Raw genomic sequence first — 20,344 nt, 5'->3', positions numbered from 1 at the left:
CCCAAATAATCACTAACCTGAAGATCTGATTGTCTGAATGTACAAATAATGCACTAAGCTAATAGTCAAAGAGAAATACACGCTGTAAATTAATCCGTTGTGTCATGTGGAGGGTGCTTCACGTCCAGGGCTGTGTGTGTACTCATATAACAGGCTGTATTTTTTATGTTTTATGCTTAAAGAAGACAAACAGGCAGTGTTTACCCAGAGATAGGAGCAGCTGCTGCACACCTGCCCGCCCGGCCCCTTGTTGCAACAGGCAGCCAGGTGATGAGCGCCGCTCTTTGGCCGGGGTCGACATGTCAGCGCCCATTTAATTACAGCCAGCGGCCTTGACCAGCAAAAACACCCAGACCAGACCGATGGTCTGCGCTGTGGGGGCCGATAACTGCTCCGTCAACATGAGGAAACAGGGCCGGTCCAAGCCTTTTGGGGGCCCTAAGAAGATTTTTATTTTAGCTCCCTCCCTGCTTTTAGCATCAACATCAGATGCTTCATTATTCCTGTGCTCCTCTATGTTTATCACTAGCATCATTTTGTAATTAGTTACATCATATCAGTGTTATTATGGCTGTTGAGTTTAACCTTACAGGAGCAGCAAACAAAAAAATATTTAGACTTTGCAAAAACACAAAATCTTACCAAGTAATTTTGGTCTAGTGTCTAGTGAAAATATCTTGAAATAAGTTACTTGTAAGTTAGACGAAACTAACTTACAAATAATTTTTCAGCAAGATTTAGGAGCTTAAGTCAATAATTCCCTAATATTGATTAAATAATTCTAGTTCCACTGGCAGATTATTTCACTTATAATAAAACAGTTTTCCCATTTTATAAATTAAATAATCAACCAACGGAACAAGCAGTTTTTCATTGATATTAATGGATTATTCCTATATTTTGCTGAAAAGTTACTTATGAGTCAGTTTTGTTTTATTTCAAGTGTGCTAAGATATTTTCACTAGAATCTAGACCAAAAATACTTGGTAAAAGTTTGGGGTTTTGCAGTGTATTTGTCATATTATTTTAGCTTTTTAAAAGTAACATCAGCTGATAAACACTAAATTCACAGTAAACAAGTTGACAAGTTTGATATATTTCCCCAAAAGAGGCAGCAGAAATAAATGACATTATTTGTGCAAAAAAAAAAAAGGAATTTTTTTCTCAATAGTTTGTATAATCTAATGTTATTTTAAGGATATATCTATATTTCAATCATGGTGGCTTGGTGCTCTTGGAGCCCCCTGGTGGTGTGGGGGTCCCAAGCAGCCGCTTCTGCCTTGGGCCGGCCCTGCCCTGCCCTGAGGGATTTGCTGACATGAAATAGACTTGTTTACAACCGTTACTGTGTTGTTTATGACCACTTACAGCTTCTAATAAGTTTTATCCTTGATTAAAGCAGGGATAGAAACCTCCGGAGTTGCTTTTAGTTAAATTTTAAAACCAGGAGTTGCACATATTGGCCTGTTTTTACTCAAGTTTCACATTCTGCATGCTTGCAGAGAAAAGCAGGTTTATATTTAGCCTGCATGAGGGGACAGTGTTGGTACAGTTGGGCTCCAGGATTGTGAATGGGATTATGATATTATGATGTTTATTTGACTCCTCAGCCATGCCACACATAACAACCAACGCACAATGGCATATTTCTGCGCTGCGCTTCGTGTTCAACTTGCTTTGTGGAAAAAAGAAAAGTGCATTCGGACTTTTCAGATGTACTTTTTTTTCCCTGTCTGCAAGTTTTTCCATAAAATGCATCATGTTTGGTCTGTAAATGACTACAAATGCATCAGCCAAGTGCATTTAGAAAAAAAAAGATTAGAGAAATATGCTTTGATGCATAAACTGGGATAATCTATTTAATAATTAATTTCCTGATTAATTAGATCACTGCAAATTGAGGCTTTTTTAATTACATATGTTATTTAGTTTACGTTTATTTACTTATTTTACAATATATTGCATAATGATTCAATGCAAACAACATCTCACTGTTGTACACAATTTGTTTTACAATAAAATAGCATAAAATTTTGTGGGAGAAAACAGAAAAATAGTTTTTGTTGTACATTTTAATGCTTTTTGTAATCTATTAATTTAATCCTGATTATTCTAACTGTGAAAACGGTGAAGATTATTACCACAAAAACAGGAAGAAAAGCTACAGCTGAGATTTCTCAATGTCCTCCAGGTAAAAAAGAAAATAGTGATTAATCAAAATTGGCAGGTTTGACTTCGAAGATGATCAGATTGATATTGGCCAGGAAAAACCTGATCAGTTCATCTTTGACATCTATTATTCTGCTGAATAATATATTTATTCAGCCTGGATAATTAAACATAAAGTCTCATGATATTTAATAGTTTTTGTTCATTTTCAAGCACCTTCAGCTACATTTCATATAAACATTATAATCATCTTTTTTCCTCGTCATCCTGCAGCTTTAACATTAAACTGAGATTAAACTCCGTCTTACCTCCGAACAGCAGCAGCAGCGCAGCGACGTTTCCCGGAGAGAAACCACAACTTGGCTCCATATTCACGAACCATAGGTGAAAGTTTCCCGATGAAGACACGAATCCCAAAACTTTCCTTCAATCGGGAAGAAGAAGAAGAAATCAAGTCAGAGCGGAGATCGTCGCGATAAAACGACCGGAGTGCGTCCTCCGCTCCGGGGGGAAGCTGGGTGAAGTCCTCGGTGTCCCGCAGACTGGCTGCTGCTGCCTGGATGGGGAGGAAGAGGAGGATGAGGAAGAGGAGGAGGAGGTTGACTGCTTCACTGCCCCGCTGCTTCCGCTGCAGGTAGCGCAGCATCCACAGGAAATTTAAGAGCAATAATTAACCGGCAGGTTAGTTATCTCATTAACGCTCAGCAGGGAGGAAATTATTTATAATTATTTCTAGATGTGTTTCAGGTTGGTTGTCGAGTAGTTTCCGCTCCGGTTTTTGTTTATTTGCTCATTTATTTCGTGTAAAATTTGCAGATCTGTGCCCGGGACAGGGGCGATGCTAGACTGAAAGTGAGACTGGGGCACAAGCTCGAAACAGACCCCAATTTTATTGACTTATTTATTTGCAACAGTGGTGAGACTTGATTTAAATTTTTAATCTGGTTAATTGCAGGTTGTATAATTAATTAATTGTAATCAATTGCATTTTAATCAAAAAATAGACAAAATAAGCAACATGTTATCTCAAAAACATGTTTTGCTACTAAATAATGTAATAAATAGACATATAGCTCAACATTAAACATGTTTAGTTAGGATTTAGCTGAAATAGCTTAGCAGACTTACAATAACACAAAACTAACTTGTAAACAACTTTTAAGCAAGACATAGGAACTTGTTTTGATTAGAGTGTGTAATTAATTATTTAAATCAATCACATTTTATTTGACAATCACATTTGCAACATTTTTTAACTCAAAAAACATTTCTGCTGCTGAATTATTGAATAAATAGACGTATTAACTCAACGTCAAATATATTTATCAGTTATTCATGTTATTCATCCATCCATCAGGCTGTGTGCACTGCAAAAACTGTGTTTTTGGTGTAGGATTTACTGAAAATATCTTGGCACACTTACAATAACACAAAACTAACAAGTAACTTTACAGGAATATATGGGAGCTTCATGTCAATAATGTTGATGAAAACGTTCTAGCTAGAAGTGACAAACTACGAGTAGAGCAAAACATTTTAACTTATATGAGGAAAATCTCGTATTTCACTTATAACAACTATGTTTCCACCAATATCAATAATTATTTACTTGAAATAAGTTCCTATATGTTGCTGAAAAGTTACTTGTAAGTTAGTTTTGTCTTACTTTCAGTGTATTAAGATGTTTTCCATAGAAACTAGCCCAAAAATGCTTGGTAATATTTAGTTGTTTTGCAGTGCGTCCCTGCAGCAGCCCTGTGGGACCCCGGTTTGGCCCTCACAGATGCGTCCAAGCTGCAGGCGGTGTTTACAGCGTGGTGGATCCCTGTTGTTGTGCGGCTGGATGCTGCAGCCTGGGGCCGTGATGAACCGAGTCCCTCACAGGCCAGTGGCCTTCCACTTCAACTGTCAAACACAGTGAGGCTGCTGCAGAGGCGATGGCAGGACAGAAAAATTAAAAACATTCACTCTGTCAGTTTTTAAGGCTGAAAGCAGGATACTCTGAATGTAGCAACATTATGAATGAATGTTTTCTTCACTTCCAGTCATCTGGATCTGATATGAGAACTTTTCACACTTTTCTAGCTTATAGCCTTTTTTATTTTTGTCAAATTATAACCATTATTCAATTTACCACCACAGGGTTGTGCCTGAAGCTGATGTGTTGTGCAAAATTCACCTTTTGCACATTTTTGTACTTCAACTTGGGTCTCAACTGCTTCTAAAAACAATCCAAGTGCTAAAAAAAAAAGAAAAAAAAAAAAGACACCCACTGTGTTTTTGGAATGAAGTTAATGTTTTTTATTGTCTGGAAAATGAGCCATTTGAAAAACCTTTGAAATGTAACATCACGAATCAGCAGGGATTACCCGTTACCTAGCAACCCCAGCAGAATTCCGCCCGTTACCTAGCAACCAGGGCTGAGTTCCAGCACATTTGGTCAGCTGGTTTTACCTCTCTATGCGCTGTATAATGGCTGCTGGAAAAGACGAGTGTTTTGTTGTTAACTTACCATTCAGAAACCACTTGCTGGGTTTTTGCTGGTTGTGTCAGAGGCTCCACTTCTGTTATGATGAATTCCAATTAATAATTCCAACCATGACTGTCGTCTTCTTGAGAACGTCTTGGGAAAACGGAGTGTCTTCAGTCAGAGGCTGCTTCAGATTCACTGTAACACACACCACTACAGGAGAGTCTGTCCTACCACCAGCTACAATAACTCTTTGAAGAATTTAAATTAATATGAGTTACAACATTTAATTGAACTAAATTGTATAATTGGTGGGTTTATTTGTGTACAGGTATGTGAACGTATGTATATGTGTACATGTATGGACACATTGTATGTGTTATGTAAATGTAATTCTTTATTGAGTGCTCTACTCTCCCCCATGTAATACTACGATAAATACAGGTGATAATTACTGCTAAGCTAATTTTGCTAGTTAGCTAAGACGGACATGTTGCCTATGTGTTTCTATGTTCTTCCAGTCACCAGAACCTCGTTATTCACACGGGGAGTTCGTCCGTCCTTTATAAATCTGTTGAAGCACTGATAGTATCCGTACGTGGATTTCAGGCTCCTCCACCTTGTCATTCTTCTTTCACTCTTATCTGTCTCATACGGGTCGATCCCAACAGCAGCCATTTTGTTGATAAATATATATCTTGTACGTTGGTCAAGATTGTCAATATACTTTCTTTTTGATGGTCTTGAAGTCATTGTTCATCTATACTTTGATAAAATGGCGCAGATCACTTCCGGTTCAAATTTGTGGGAATTAAAATATAATAAAACTTTAATTCCATATTGTCCACCCCTATTACAGATTTGTTTAATTTCCGTTTGGTATCAAAAAAGTATTTAGCTTTAATTAGACTGTGTGGATCTAAATCTAATCCTATCTTATGATCATTTCCTTCTGTACCGAGGGAGAGTTTGGGCATCTTAATGTGACATTAGCAGCAGCAGGAGCTCATTGAAGATGAGATAAAGTTTCCATATCTGATAGATCGCAGCCATGTTGAGACGCAGGCGCCCTGCGGATCAATAGCAGCGTATTGGTGCGAACATGGCATGAGTGACCACATTGTGTCTGTTTTATTGATGTTTCTTTGTGTTTAAGTTCAGCAGAAATTCAACCTGAAATCAGAAAATAACATCTGTCACAGCTGTGAATTCTCCTCATGATGCTGCTGATGTTTTATATCACCTTGAATTCATGTTTCTATTTAATGCTAAGCTTTATTATCACATGCAAATGTGCCAATAAACTGAGGTGAGTCTATTGATTTTCATTTCTTAAGAATCAGCGTTTCGTTTCCATTACTGGCACAGTCGCTTGGAAAAGCTATTATGGACTTGGGTCTTGTTCAAGAAAGCAGGACACACCTATTGGGACCCAAAGAGCAACTTCTGCTTTGAAGACAAACCGCCTGGGCAGGTTGGATAAGAGCTGCCTCTGTGATGCTACACAGCCAAAAATGCACTGCAGTAATTTGAGTTATTTAGCCTGTCAACAGAGAAAAAGAGTTAGTTTTTCAGAGCAATATTTCTATTACATCATTCATTCATTGATAAATGTCACAGTTTCAAACTATAAATTTCATTAGCAAGCTAAAAATGCAGTTCACAAACTATACTGCTGATTTTACAAACTAAATATTTAGCTAGCGAGCTAAATATTTCGCTACACACTTAAGTTAGTTTATAAACTAAATATTTAACTTGGAGCTAAATATTTAGTATAAGCTAATATTTTGCCTTAGCTTGCTAATTAAATAATTTGTTTAAAGCTAAATGTTTAAGTTGTAAGCTAAATATTTGGCTAGTAAGCTAAACATATTTAGCTTACAAATTAAACAATTAGCTTACAAACAAATTAGCTAGCAAGCTAAATAGCGTACAAACAAAATCAAGTTAATATCTTAGTGTATATGTTTCCTAACTGTGGCTAAATTTGCTGCTAGCTGGTTTACTCATGATCGGAGGCTGGTTCCTTTGAATACAGTTGGAGAATGGTAAATTGACAATGACTTATAACGGTTATCTAGCACGTAAACACTGTTTTATAAAACACAGAAAGTGAACCTCTAAACGTTACAGCGCTGACAGAGTATATTTTTTCCTAAATGTGGCTAAAGCTGCTGCTAGGTGGTTTACTCTTCGATTGGAGGCTGTTTATTTTATACACAGTTAGAGAATGGTGAATTTACAATGATTAATAACAGCTATCTAACACTTAAATGCTGTTATTATTAAACTTACCTTTTATTATATCCTTAAGATTATGAGAATGCGGGAATTTTTCAGCTTAGTTCCCAAGGCAAAATCACACTGGAAGTAAAGATACCCAGTTTTGAGTTATGGCGGCCATTGTCTGACGTCACTGTGAAAAGGTCTATTAATTAACAAGGCGGACATGAACACCTGACCTCACGCTGAGAGACACGCCTCAAATAAATCACCTCAGCGTCCATTCATCCTGAAAACCGACTCAGAAAAACGAAGCCGTAATTTAATTAGCAGCTTCATGTTGTAAAATCCATGTAATTGTCCGACATTTTAAAGCCCCGGCTTCGATGGGGCCTCGCCTTGATGAAACGAATCAGTGTAATTTCCTAAATCTGCTAACAGACCGAGTGCAGAGGTGTCAGTCCCATTAGCAACACTCCTCTCTTCAGCTAGCGGTGCATCTTGACCCCTATTAAAGTACCGGCAGATGGCTCGCGCACGCACACGGCTGCACACAATAACAGGAGGCGTGTCCATGGCAACCGGCTCGTAATGGCCGGCCTGGAGTGTGGCGGAATCACTTGGCCTAATTTGTTAAGTACCACATCAGTGGATCTGATCTAATCAGTCTTGTTTTATGCGCAAACCGAGAGGAGCCGACATGTTGTTTAGAGACCGACCGGAGGTTTAATGATGATAATAAATGAACACTTCATAACCTTTTCCAGACCGCGGCGTTGTGGCTTTCAAGTTTAGGGATTTCCTTTTATTTTAGCCAACAGAAAGAGGAATAACTTTTATTGCAAGCAGGGTGTTCTCACAATGACAAAATTAGAAAAATGCAACCTTTAATTTGTAAGGAAATGACCATCTGTGGTGAAATAAACCAGGCTTTTCTGTGATTTTTTTTCTCACAAATTGGTAGAGTTCCGTTTGTAAAGTTACACAGAAAAATAATCAACAGCAAATATTTTAGTTTTTTTAGCCTGTCAGACAAAAAATAAAAATCATGTGGGTGTTCATTTTTTAAAGTCTTAATTTGAACAAATTTTTCCTACATTTACAAATGTTACAATTCTAAACTAAATATTTAACTTTAACACTAAATAATTAGTTTATGAACTAAATATTTAAATTGAATACTAAATATTTAGTCTGGAATCTAAATATTTACCTTTATGGTTAAATATTTATTTTTTTGTAAAATAACTATTTAGCTGTTGAATGAAATATTTAGCTTCCAAACTAAATATTTGTCAACTAAATTGACAAAATATTGGAAATGTCAGAATTCCAAACTAAATATTTAACTTGAAGCTATACATTTAGCTTATGAACTAAATATTTAGTTCTTAAACCATTGAAAGTTAAATATTTAGCTTTGAGACTAAATATTTAATTCACAAACTAGATATTTAATTTGTCAACTAAATATTTAAATCACATGCTAAATATTTGGTTTACAAACTAAATATTTAGAGTGTGAATTAAATATTTAGTTTGGACTCTGACATTTATAAGTGTAGGAATGATGTGTTGAAATTATGACTGAAAAAATGAACTCATGTTTTTATCAGACAGGTTAAAAAAAAAACTGTTAATTTTTTACAGTGTAACTTTACAAACGGCGCCCTGTAGTGGTGAACCATTTCAGCCATATGTTTTATAATGTTAATTTATTTACACAGAGACAATATACATTTCATTAACCTTTTAAAATGAGAGATTCATGACACCAGTTACATACAGTCATTCAATAAATTTGAATATCTTTGAAAAATTCAATTTATTTGACAAACTTTATCACTCTGTGAAACACATTTGTGCAATTTTATGGTTAATGGAAAAGCAGCTTCCATTAATCGTTGCAGACAAGAAAACAGTGGCTACATTTCCATTACAAATATGCACAAAACTTTGTAGATGTTTTGCTAATGTTGTGTTTCCATTAAATAAGAAACAATTAAAATCACACTTGAATCAGTTTGTTTAGGGGATAAGTCATTAAAAATCACGGCACGCCATCATCCGACATCATCAACCACTTTCTGTTGGTCGTCTTCGTCATTTCTGCCAGTAGTAACATCCTGTATTGAGATGCAAAAATCCTGCTTTCATCACAGTTTTGTAAATATACTAAAGCTGAAATGGCCAAAAAGATACACCTTATCCTACCACAGAAACGTTTTTATCGCAAAACATTTATTTCTAAATTGTTGTGATTCTATTCAGTAAATTTATTTCTGTAATTCCATTTTGTGCAGAGCTTGTGTCAACCCAGCCTAATTTTACAAATCTTCAACTGTTTTTTTTTTTACTCATCCAACCAATCCCAAATCTTGAAACAAGTAGGGGAAGAAAAACAAAACATTTTGACTTTGATAAAAAAAAAAAGAGTGAAACAAACTATTAGTTAAATTTTCATCCTATGATTTTTCCAAACTACAAACTTTTTTGCTGTCAAAACATTCAGTCCAAATTTAACTTAATCTTTTAAACTCAAGACATTTCCAGTAGAGATTACATATTTACATCTGAAGGGTGACAGCACTTCTAGGCCAAACTACAGTCTGACGCGTAGATGCTGTCTGCGGTTGCTATGGAAACCCAGAGACATCAAGGTGCCACTCAAAGCACCAAAAAACAGATTATTTAACATCTTTTAAGGCTTGTGGGTTAGAGTTTCTGCAGGATTTGATTGGGAATGTTATATTTTGAGGAAAAACTTCTTCTTGAAGAGGAGGAAGGCGATGAGAACCCAAAGCCCGCTTCCCCACAGGTTCTGCAGCAGCAACTCCCAGTGGCTCTGCTGGAAACCAATCTCCCAGCTGAAGGGGAAGTAGAAGCCGAGCAGCGAGTGGCCAACGTACACAAAGATGGAGTTCATCCCTGTTTACATCCAAACAGAAGCATTTTCAGTAGTTTACTCAGAACGTCTGAGGTTTCTGCTGCAGAAACCTCAGACGGTTCATTATATGATAAACTAATAATCAGATAATTAGCTCAAGTTGAATTAATTGTCTTTTTTTTTCATCAGTTGGATGAAAAATGTTAATTTCTGAGAAACTGATTTTGGTTTTTCACAAGCTGTTAGCTGCAATCGCTAAAATTAATACCTGAAATATACAACTATGTTGAATTTATATATTTGAATTTCAAAGTTTTTAAACTGAATCCCAGAATAAATTAATTTTTTAATGATATTTCAGATATTAAAGAGGCACACGTGTCTATAAATGGATAAAATTAAATATTTGATATAATAATGAAAAAAAGGGGAAAAATAAATTCCTAAAAAAAATGGAAGAAAAATGGAAAAGCAAAAAAAGGAAAATGGGAAAAAGGAAGATTAAGAAATAATAATAAAAAATGGGACGAAGTGAAAAAGGATGGATGAAATATTTGTAAGAAAATAGAAGAAAAAATGAAAAAAGAGAAAAATTATAAAAAAGGAACAGATCACATGAACTGAGTTGTTGCTGATTAGTGCGTAGTACCTGGGTACAGGAACGGCTGCCCTCGCCACCAGCCATTCACGTCAATGATGAAGAACATGGCTCCCAGCAGCAGGAAGGAGAAACACCCCATGGCCGTGACGTAGGACAGCGACCTGCAGAGATACGAGCTGCTGGGTGTGAACCGGACCGAACAGATCATCGGATCGGCCCGAAGCGTCAGCTGGCAGGAACCTGTGGACCTGCGCCAGCCTGCCATGTTTCTGTCTGTCTCTAAGTGCAAGAATGTTTGATGAAATACCCTCTACAGTAAAACGGCTGTCCGAACGAGCCTCTCTGCAGCGAGCCGTCTTATTTATTTATCTTTTATCCCGGCTGAAGTTGGGCCAAAAAGGACTCTTAGCCAGGAGTTAATTACCTCTAGACATCCAGGCAGAGACTCAACAGCTCAATAAGCCGCCCCTGATGAACTGCCTATAAAAGCTGGGCAGGTGCAGTAATAGCAAGGGATGAGCAGCGTCCCCTGAGGAAGATCACCAGAAATTTGCTTACACATCACAGATGTAATGGCGTTCTTCCTGCAGCAAAACATTAAAATGATTCAGGGGCGGGGCCGGAGCGCGGCGTGTTGCAGGCGGATACATCCGCAGCAACGAACGCTGCCGTTTCTCATGACAGGAACATTCATCGGGTTTAGGAGCCTGAAAGCAAAATTCATGTTTTTCTACATCCGTTTGGGTTTTTACTGCTTCTAAAAAACAACCTAAACACTAAAAGAAAAGAAAACAAACAAACAAACAAACACCCAGTCGTTTTCTGGAAGTGAGTTCATGTTTTTTGAGTGTCTGGAAAATGAGGTGTTTCAAAAAAATTCTCCAATATTAACTCACATTCCATAAACTCAGCCCCGTTACCTAGCAACCCCAGCCCCGTTACCTAGCAACCCCAGCCCCGTTACCTAGCAACCCAAACGGAACTTGTGGGGCCCATAGGGGCCAACCTAATACAAGTTATAACGGCCAGACTTCCTGTTTAAAAAGAAGCTGAAGTTTGACACCTTGAGGTATGTGTCTTATTAACTTTACATTTTCTTTGAGAAAATAACATTGACTATGTTCTCTTTCTTTGTAATGCTGGCTATGGGTAATTCAAGCCAATCCTACCTTGCTGTAAGTTAATGTTAGCTAAAGTTATTAAACTCCATTACTGTAACGTTAGCCCTTAACATTAAACATATTTTAATGACATTATTATGACTACTATTATGACATTTTTATGACATATGATGATTCTTGGTTAATGACGAGTTGTCATAACAAAGACATTTTGAATAATGTCAACTTTGTATTAAAAATCTCATGATTTACAGAATGACACTTTATGACAACAGTCATAAATATTCATGAAGACTTAATGATGTTCATGACAAGCGTCATGTCAGTCTTATTCACACCCCGTCAAAGTGTTATCGATATTTGCAATAGAAACTCGACCAAAGCTACTTAGTAATATTTTGTGTTTTTGCAGTGTAACGGCTGCTGGAAACAACAACAAAACTGGATGGTAAGTTTTGTAATTGACTTACAATTACAAAAGTTATTGGATGGTAATAACAAATGCATTCTTGTTGGTTGTGCAGGAGGCTCCACTTCTGCTTTTCAAAGATGTACAGTTGTATAGTTGCGTGTCTGTTTACAGCCATTTTCACGTACGAGTCGTAACACTGAGTTTGGGGAAGTGGCCAGAAGCAGCTTATTTAGCCCCAAAACTGCAATGGAGTATTAGAGTCACACTAAGAAAAAGTGTACAAATAAAGAAATTTAATTAAATTGTAAATAAAGTCATAATGTTTATTTTATTCTCTCTCTATTTCAATTCTATTCTCGTAAAACTATTCCCATATTTGGACTTAATTCTCCTAACATTTATTATTATGATATTTTTATTTTTTTTACCTTGGCCCTAATAAACTGATGTTATAAACAGGTTTTTCTGAAATCAGCTCAAAACAGACAGAACTGATCAAATTAAAATCTCAACATCTAATAATGATTCTGTGAAAACAGCATAATGAAAACGGTTTGTACCACCTATAAACGTGTCCCAACCTGGTCAAGGAAACATAATATGTCATTTTTAATCCTTTCCATCACTAAAGAGCTGAAATAATCCAGCAGAAGACGCGGGACTCCAGTTCAACCTCTCCTTCCACTTCACACTCCCAACGTCCAGGGTGATTATTTACAGTCGTAGCTGCTGGTGGAGGGAAGTAAACTCGTGTTTTATCAGCTGTGATTTGTGCACATCCTCCCGTTTTCTTTGTGAGGAGAAGTGGCTGAATTTAGCGGGTCAGGAAGCACTTACCAAAGGTTTTTATTGACAGGTATAAATCCTCCGTCTCGCGTGCACTTAGAGAGGATGGCTGCGGAGATTCCCTGAGGGTGGAAATGAAACAGATTTCAAATCGATGCGGGGCGATAAAGCAACATGTGTCGGGCTGCTGAGAACGTGCGGCGGCAGAAAACGCGCCCGGCAAATTAACCGATTATCAACGAGCGCCAGTTTGACCCAACACACAAATCCTAACAAACCAAACGACAGTCAGGCCAAAGCAGGGCGAACGGCTCCGACTCGGTCCAGATATCACCAGGAAGCGCAACGCATTAAGTTGGTTAAAATAAGGTAGAAAATGGCTCTCTGATGCGTCTTAGAAACACTGTAGTATCTAAAATGCCAATTGTTTTATATAATCAACTTTTATTTAGCCAATTTTAATACAAGTCATGCTTTAAAACACGTCAAACTCAAGGCCCGGGGGCCAAATCTGGCCCGCCGTGGCTTTTCATGTGGCCCTCTAGACTCCAACATACATCAATAAGTCCTTCCAGTTTTTCACAAATCCACAAAATTCAAACAAAATCAACACAAGTCCAGCTCCGTCTCGTCGCTTGTTGTAACGCAGGATGAGTCAAGTGCAAATCTTCTGAGATGATTGAAAGGATCAGCAGCAGCAGCAGCGTGAAGCAGAGCCTTACAGAGTCTTACAGTCTAATTAGCTCATTACTTTTATTTTTAACAAGGTAAACTGTCTTCTCCTCCATTTTAATAATAAATAAACACAACAAAGTGTTTTCTTTAGTTTTCTCTGTTCTGTAGGAACTGTAGGATTGTTAAACGTGCCACTTCAGCCAAAGCTTGGACTGTCATTTTTTAACCAGAAAACTTTTTGATAATAACTCTTCAACGCGCTGCTGATCAGAAATGGCGCCCGGGCCTCATGCTGGACGCCCCGGCTATTGGACATTTAAAAAAGCTTCAACTCAGGGGGGCTGAATATGAATACACACCACAGTTACTACAGAATTACTTTTTCCTTCCAATTTGTTGCATAAACAACTTTAAAAGCAAAATGAGTAAAACTGGGATGTGATCGTTTCCTAAAACACCGCAGCGCTGCTTTGCTTCTGATCTATTTTTATTCCTGTTCCAACCAAAACCAATTAGCTTTAGTGATCGGCCCGCTCTTCTTATTGACCTCCCTGACGCGGTTCTGGTCGGTGTCGGCGGCCCGGAAGCCGTTTTCTCCAGACGTTTGGGTTCTGAACATTACCAGACCTCAACAGCAGAGCCGCTCCTCCGACGCGTTAAAACGCCCGGCTGCGTCTCCGCCCGCAGTTTTTAAACTCTGCGGCAGAAAAGATGCAGCCGCGCGTCTTCCTCATAGCAAACAGCAGGCCCAGTTAATTAAAGTTCAACGATCAGGCCTCAGAAGTGTGAGATTGAAATTGAGCGATTGGCCCACATAGCGGCTGCATCCCACATCCTGCAGCCTGGAGACTCGACCCAGCTCAGCTATTTCCACTCCATCGATTCTGTCATCCATACGCATGATGGATATCCAGCTAACCGGCATCTCTGCATCCAAAACGCTTCACAAGTCACATATAAAAGTAAACAGACAAAGACAGGAAGTGATGAGGATTTACTTTGTAATTTGTGTTTCCTCTGAATTTTAAGGCATTGAGTTGTTTATTTTTTAATAAAATAGGTGCTTTTGCAGTTCAAGTCTTATTAAAAGGAGAAAAAAATACTTTTACTATGCTGTACTCTTTACTTTTACCTGAGTAAGTTTATCATGAAGTATTTCTACTCTTAAATTTCTGGATTTTCTACCCACTTTAACCAGAAATCCACCAGAGATCTTGGTCTGCATTTCCATCTCTGCGCTGCAGTTTTCACAAATCATTTTTTAACCGTGATTTTGAGTTTGTGCACTTATTCCCAGTGTGCTTTAATCATAAATAACCTGTTCACTGTAGTTTACCTCACACTCAGTGGAACAAAACGGTCTACTGTTTATTATTTTCATTATGTTACTTTATCACTCTGTGCCTCTGGGGAAATGGATCTAATTTATTTCATCTGCCTCCAGCAGCTCACGGCACAACGACAGTCAATAATATTCAAGGCAAGGAGACATAATGAAGGACATTTATCATTTAATAATTAATAATCATCTATACCCGCCTCTAAATGCTGCGTCTCAGGGAGACGATTCTCTCTCGTCTACTAACGATTACTTGATTAATCGATTATTCTAACGATTAATCGGTTAATTGTATTGAAACATTTGCACATTCTTCATTTAACTACTTAAGCCTTTATATCAAAAATACAATAAAATATGCAAACAATTCAATTCAGTGTTTAAATAACAAAATATGAAATAACAGCTTTTCTTTAGTTTACGCTTGATCATTAGTTTGAGTTTTTATACTTTTAACATCAACGTGAAAAGCTCTGCTCTCTTTGCTGAACTTAGCATCAATATTTTACACAATTTAAACCAGGAGAAGCTAAAACTGGAGGAGTTCTGGTAGAACATATTTACAGACTAACGTTTTTATGTTATATACAAAATTTATATACGTTTTGTACAGTTTTGGTCTAATTACTGCTCTAAATGACCCGTTTTTGAGTCTGCATACTCCAATTAACAATTAACTGATTACTAAAGTACTTGACAGTTACGTCAATAATTGATTAATCATGATTAATCATGATTAATCCGATTAATCGTTTCAGTCCTGGTCCAGTAAATCCAGACTAACTTCCCTCATGTGATGTACTTAGTTTTTTCTCTCTATCCCAGTCTAGGAAATATTTTCCCATGACTGTAAGTCAGCTAATCTGAGGTTATCCCTGTTTTTCTGCTGCGCGGCTGGATTTCAAAGGCCTGGCGATGACGGCAGCGCCTGCAGCTCCTTCTTCTCCGTCATCGCTGCAGGTCGGGGGAACCGGCGGCTCAGGAAGTCGGAGCGGACTCCTGCTGACCCCGTTTTAACAAACGAACCTCGGCTCTGGACATAAATATTCACGCCAGCAACGGTTCTGCACGCTCCTTAGCACCCTGCTACAGAACAAACCATCTCATGTATCGGTTGTCGTCTCCCTGAGGGACGCCGTTTCTGATGGCAGCTTGGTCCTTTTTCGCTCTGAGACCACCCAGAAACACCGTGACGCTTCAGAGGATTCCGCATATGACCCCAAATTTAACCAGTAAAGAGTTTATTTCTTTTCCAGAACCTCCACATGTCGGCTCTGTTTCTGGTACTTTGACTACATCACTGCAGGAGGCTATAAACAATACGCAGGGCTCTTCTAATCTAAAACCACATGTGAGGCGGAGGGTGTGCCCCCCCCGAGGCGAGGGATACTCATGTCTTCCAGAAAACACAGCCACACATGTGATGAGATCACACACATGTCCTCTGCTAAGTCCTGCTAATGAATGGCTCTGACTAATCGCCAAGCGACTGGGAAACACGTTGCACAGTTTACCTGACAGGCGCAGTAAAACAACCCAGCATTAATAAGCCAGGATCTTTGTGAGGAATGCAGGGAAAACCTGAAGTATTCCTCAAACTCCATCCAGAATATCAGAAATAATAAAAATGGCTGAAAGCAGATATTTACCTACTGAGCTTATAAAAATAGACAACTTTCTCATTGGCTGCGAATCCATTGACCATATAACTGTGCAAGTTTTAATTACAACCCAGAGATTTTGAAAAAAAAAAAAAAAATAGAAAACAAAAAAAATATTTTCGATAAAAAGTTTGGCACTAACCAAAGTTTTTGGGTTCTATTGAAATTGGCATATTTTTCAAAACTTGTCACATGAGTCATATGGTCAACAACAGGATGTTACTACTGGCAGAAATGACAAAGAAGACAGACAGGAAGTGTTTGGAGGACGATGTTTTTTAATGACTTATCGCGTGAACAAACTTATTCATGTGTGATTTCGTATTTAATGGACACAATGCAATTGTGAAATTGTGTTTTTTTGGCATTAGTGGAATATCAACAAAGTTTTGCGTACATTTGTGATAAAAACGCAGCTTCTGTCTGGACAAGGGACCTGTTACGCAAAATTCATTTGTTGTAAATGTTTGTACTTCCGTTTGGGTTTCTGCTGCTTTTAAAAACAGAACAAGCACTTAATAAAAACTGTCCAGCCATTTTTTTTGCCAGTAAGTTCATGTTTTTTGGTGTCTGGAAAATGGGCCATTTCAAAAACCTCCTGGTTATAACTTCACACTCCACAGCCACTGTGGAGTGTGAAGTTGGGTTGCTAGGTAACTCAACCTCAGCTTGGGTTACCTAGCAACCCAAGCTGAGTTTCAGCATGTTGGGTCAGCTGGTTTCATTACTGTATGCGCTGTACAATGGCTGCTGGAAAAAAACAAATGCTTTGTTGTTGACTTAACATCCAGAACCAACTTCCTGCATTCTTGTTGGTTGTGCAGGAGGCTCCACTTCTGCTTTTCAAACATGTTAACGTGTGAGTGTAAATGTTGAGTTGGAGCCCAGTAGCAACTTAGTGAATTTAAAGTGACAAGAGGCCTAAAACAGCTGATAAAAGTCTCATGATGTAAGGATGAGTTTCTTGATTCTAGTAACTGTGGTCATTTATTCAGAGCAGTGGTGCAACGTACCAGGATGACGGCCCACACCAGGTATCGACACAGAATGTGGATGTTCTTTCCCTTGTAGAAAACGATAATCTTTCCAGCCTGTTGGGAGAAAAAAGGGAAGAAATCAACATAAACATCCAGTTAACAAAAACCAACATGAACTCCACCAAACGCTGCGTCCATCTGAGCAGAGCCAGGCAGCAACTAGTTAACAGTTAATTACATTTACTTAAGAAAAAAATACTTTTTACTTTAAGTAATTTTATTAGAAAGTATCTCGACTCTCACTTGAGTAAAATTTCTGGATTTTCAACCCATTGAATGAAAAACAAACATGGTGAATTTTTTTAGCCAAAAAAATTCTAACTTTAACTTTTATTAAAGTTTCACAAGTTTTTAATTGAAAGAAACGGATTTGGAAACATTTGTTTTCTTGATTTTGTTATTTTTTTGTTAGTTATATGAATTATTGTCATTTTCTTCCATAAAACACCAAAATTTCCACTTTATATTTTGGTTCATCTGATGATGTAATGTTTAAATATTAAATGACCGATAATTTGGTCAGGTACTCAGTACTTCAGCAGACTTTTTACTCTTTTACTCTTGAGTAATATTTTCGGGTACTCTGCCGCCTCTGGCCTTGAGTAACCAAATAGTCCTGGGATGCGGCGCCTGATGTGGCGGTGCAGCCAGATGTGACGTGTAAGTCATCTGATTAATTTGGTGGTGATGAATGGGCCTCAGCTGGAAGCATTAGTGCACAAACACAGGGACGAGGGCAGCGGACACCTGGCGTGTCGTCCGTTCCTCGCTGACTGAGGGGCTCAAAGCCGAAACGCCTCCTGGGGATTCAGCGATGCGGCTGCGTCAGGGTGGCGGCTTCCCACAGACCAAATGGTTATAAGTGACGCTAACGACCAAAAGCTTTCTCTTCTCCAAGCCGCATGGATTTGTGTCGGTGAAGGGGAACAGCTGTCGTCTCATGGGAATATATTTTACATTTATTAAAGGGCCAGCGTCCCTGTCATGTTTTGTAGTTACACATTAATAATAGAAAATGTTACATTTATGCATTTCTCCAGAATAAAGTAGGAACTGTGGTTATAGTTGATGCTGTTGGGTGGATAAGTTGGAAAAACCTCCACATGTACATTTACACCCAGATTCAGTTGTTACAGAGCCACAGAAAAAATAAACTGCATTTTTCCTCAGGAAATTTAAGTCAGTTCTCAGATTAAAATCAGAAATTTGAGAAAAAACATCAGAATTCTAAAACTAAAGTCAGGATTATGAAATGAAAACAAAAAATTTGAGAAAAATCAAAATTTTGAGACAAAAAATAATTATTCTGAGATTAAAGTCAAAACTGTGAAAAAACTGAATTCTGAGATTTCAGTCAGAATTGTGGAAAAACACATAATTCCCAGTCAGTTTTGAGTGCTACTCATCCTTTCCTGCATCCTTCTTTCTGCTCTCTTATCCATTATATTTTTAAGCACCGTTTTCTAGTGGCTCGTTTTAGATTAAACTTTTCTGGCCTCTAATTTGGAAACTTGTTTTCCAACTTGTTTAAGTTTTTTATAGAGTGGTGAGGTCGACGCTTTGGTCAGTGCAGGATTGTTTTGTACTTTCTATAAAATGACATTTAATACATATTTAAGAGCTAAACAGATAAATCCATAATGAGGCAGCACTAAGCATTTTATGAGGCCAAAGGCAAGTTAGGAACCATAAAATGAGGAGAAACAGGCGATCCGGTTTACCTGCATCCCCAGAAATCCCATCACAATGGAGTTGATGGTTCCCAGAATCCCTTCTGGGTCGAAGGGCAGCGCAGTGAGATACATTTCCTACAAAATACAAACAAAAACAACAAGTAAGTTCAGTGAGAATCATGTTATATGATTATAATAAGATAAATGTTCCTACTTTCCAAGTGGGGTATCTGTACATGTTGTCACCAAACATCCATCGGTCGATGTGACCTGCTGCCCCCCCAGTGCAGTTTGGGTAAAGACCGTCATCGCCGATCCCGCCGGCTCCCAGATATCCTCTAGAGGCAGCAATGAAACCGCTTCAGAGTTGATGCTTTACGCTGTCAAACACAGATTTAAGTTCCTCCACCTCCGTCCAACCTCCATCCAATCATGATGTAAAACTAAAAAAAAGTCAATATCCCATCATAACGCCCCTTTAATAAACACAACATGCTGGTTGTTGGTAAAAACACTCACATAATATCTAAAAAAATTGTTACAATGTAACATTTTTAAACTTTTAACCATTCAAAGTCACAAAGATGGAGGAAGAAAAGACAAGAGGCAGAAGAGCCAGAGCGAGGAAGATGGATCCTCTGCCTCTTCGTCTCTGGTTCCACACGACCAGACTGAGATTGGATGATTATACCCTCTGAAGGGTCCACCGCAGGCCCATAAATCACTGTGGGTCCAAACACCGGCAGCTGCAGGCGGACTAACGCCAAACAGACCCGAATGCAGACTCTCGACGTGGAGGTGGTGAGGAAAGCTGTTGTTGTGGCATGAATATGCACAGCGAGTTAATGAGCAGGCGGGCGGCCTCGTTTGGACTCACGCCGGGCAGCCGGGTACCGGCAGGAGGAAGGTGACGCACAGCCATAACGTCTCCAGCAGGATGATAATCAGCCACTGAGGCCAGAACAGGAGGACGTCCTGGGCAGCACTCCGCCACTGGGGAGCAGAGGAAACGATTCATAAAACGGATGGATGGATGGATGGATGGATGGATGGATGGATGGATGGATGGATGGATGGATAAACGGATGGATGGATGGATGGATGGATAAACGGATGGATGGATAAACAGACGGATGGATAAACAGATGGATGGATGGATGGATAAACAGATGGATGGATGGATGGATAAACAGATGGATGGATGAATAAACAGATGGATGAATGGATAAACAGATGGATGAATGGATAAACAGATGGATGAATGGATAAACAGATGGATGAATGGAT

The 20,344-nt window shown here is 38.4% G+C and overlaps 1 protein-coding gene and 1 long non-coding RNA gene across 6 annotated transcripts in view; both read right to left on the bottom strand.

The window, feature by feature from the left end:
* Window positions 1-5,017: 5,017 nt before the first annotated feature.
* Window positions 5,018-7,860, bottom strand: LOC106941118 (uncharacterized). Its single transcript, XR_001423269.1, has 2 exons — window positions 7,309-7,860; window positions 5,018-6,182 (listed from the first exon to the last, which is right to left on the bottom strand). It is a non-coding gene; the product is annotated as an uncharacterized LOC106941118 (long non-coding RNA).
* A 1,349-nt stretch (window positions 7,861-9,209) lies between these two features.
* LOC106941119 (heparan-alpha-glucosaminide N-acetyltransferase-like) overlaps window positions 9,210-20,344 on the bottom strand; it is a 29,961-nt gene continuing 18,826 nt past the window's right edge. For 2 of the 5 annotated variants that reach the window (XM_015024057.1, XM_015024060.1), the window contains exons 7-13: window positions 19,935-20,059; window positions 19,272-19,395; window positions 19,106-19,192; window positions 17,361-17,438; window positions 12,724-12,794; window positions 10,402-10,529; window positions 9,210-9,793 (exon numbers count right to left, since the gene is read on the bottom strand). In XM_015024057.1, the coding sequence (XP_014879543.1) occupies window positions 9,612-9,793; window positions 10,402-10,529; window positions 12,724-12,794; window positions 17,361-17,438; window positions 19,106-19,192; window positions 19,272-19,395; window positions 19,935-20,059 (795 nt within the window). In that variant the 3' untranslated portion in view covers window positions 9,210-9,611. Of the gene's footprint in view, window positions 9,794-10,401; window positions 10,530-12,304; window positions 12,613-12,723; window positions 12,795-17,360; window positions 17,439-19,105; window positions 19,193-19,271; window positions 19,396-19,934; window positions 20,060-20,344 lie in introns of those variants that run through there. The other 3 variants (XM_015024058.1, XM_015024059.1, XM_015024061.1) reach the window with 3 other exon arrangements.

This window comes from Poecilia latipinna, unplaced genomic scaffold, assembly GCF_001443285.1.
Source record: "Poecilia latipinna isolate Pla-1442-1.1 unplaced genomic scaffold, P_latipinna-1.0 Scaffold3503, whole genome shotgun sequence".
In the NCBI taxonomy this organism is placed as follows: domain Eukaryota; kingdom Metazoa; phylum Chordata; class Actinopteri; order Cyprinodontiformes; family Poeciliidae; genus Poecilia; species Poecilia latipinna.
The sequence above is the reverse complement of the archived record's forward strand: the minus strand, read 5'-3'. Positions and strand labels throughout refer to the sequence as shown.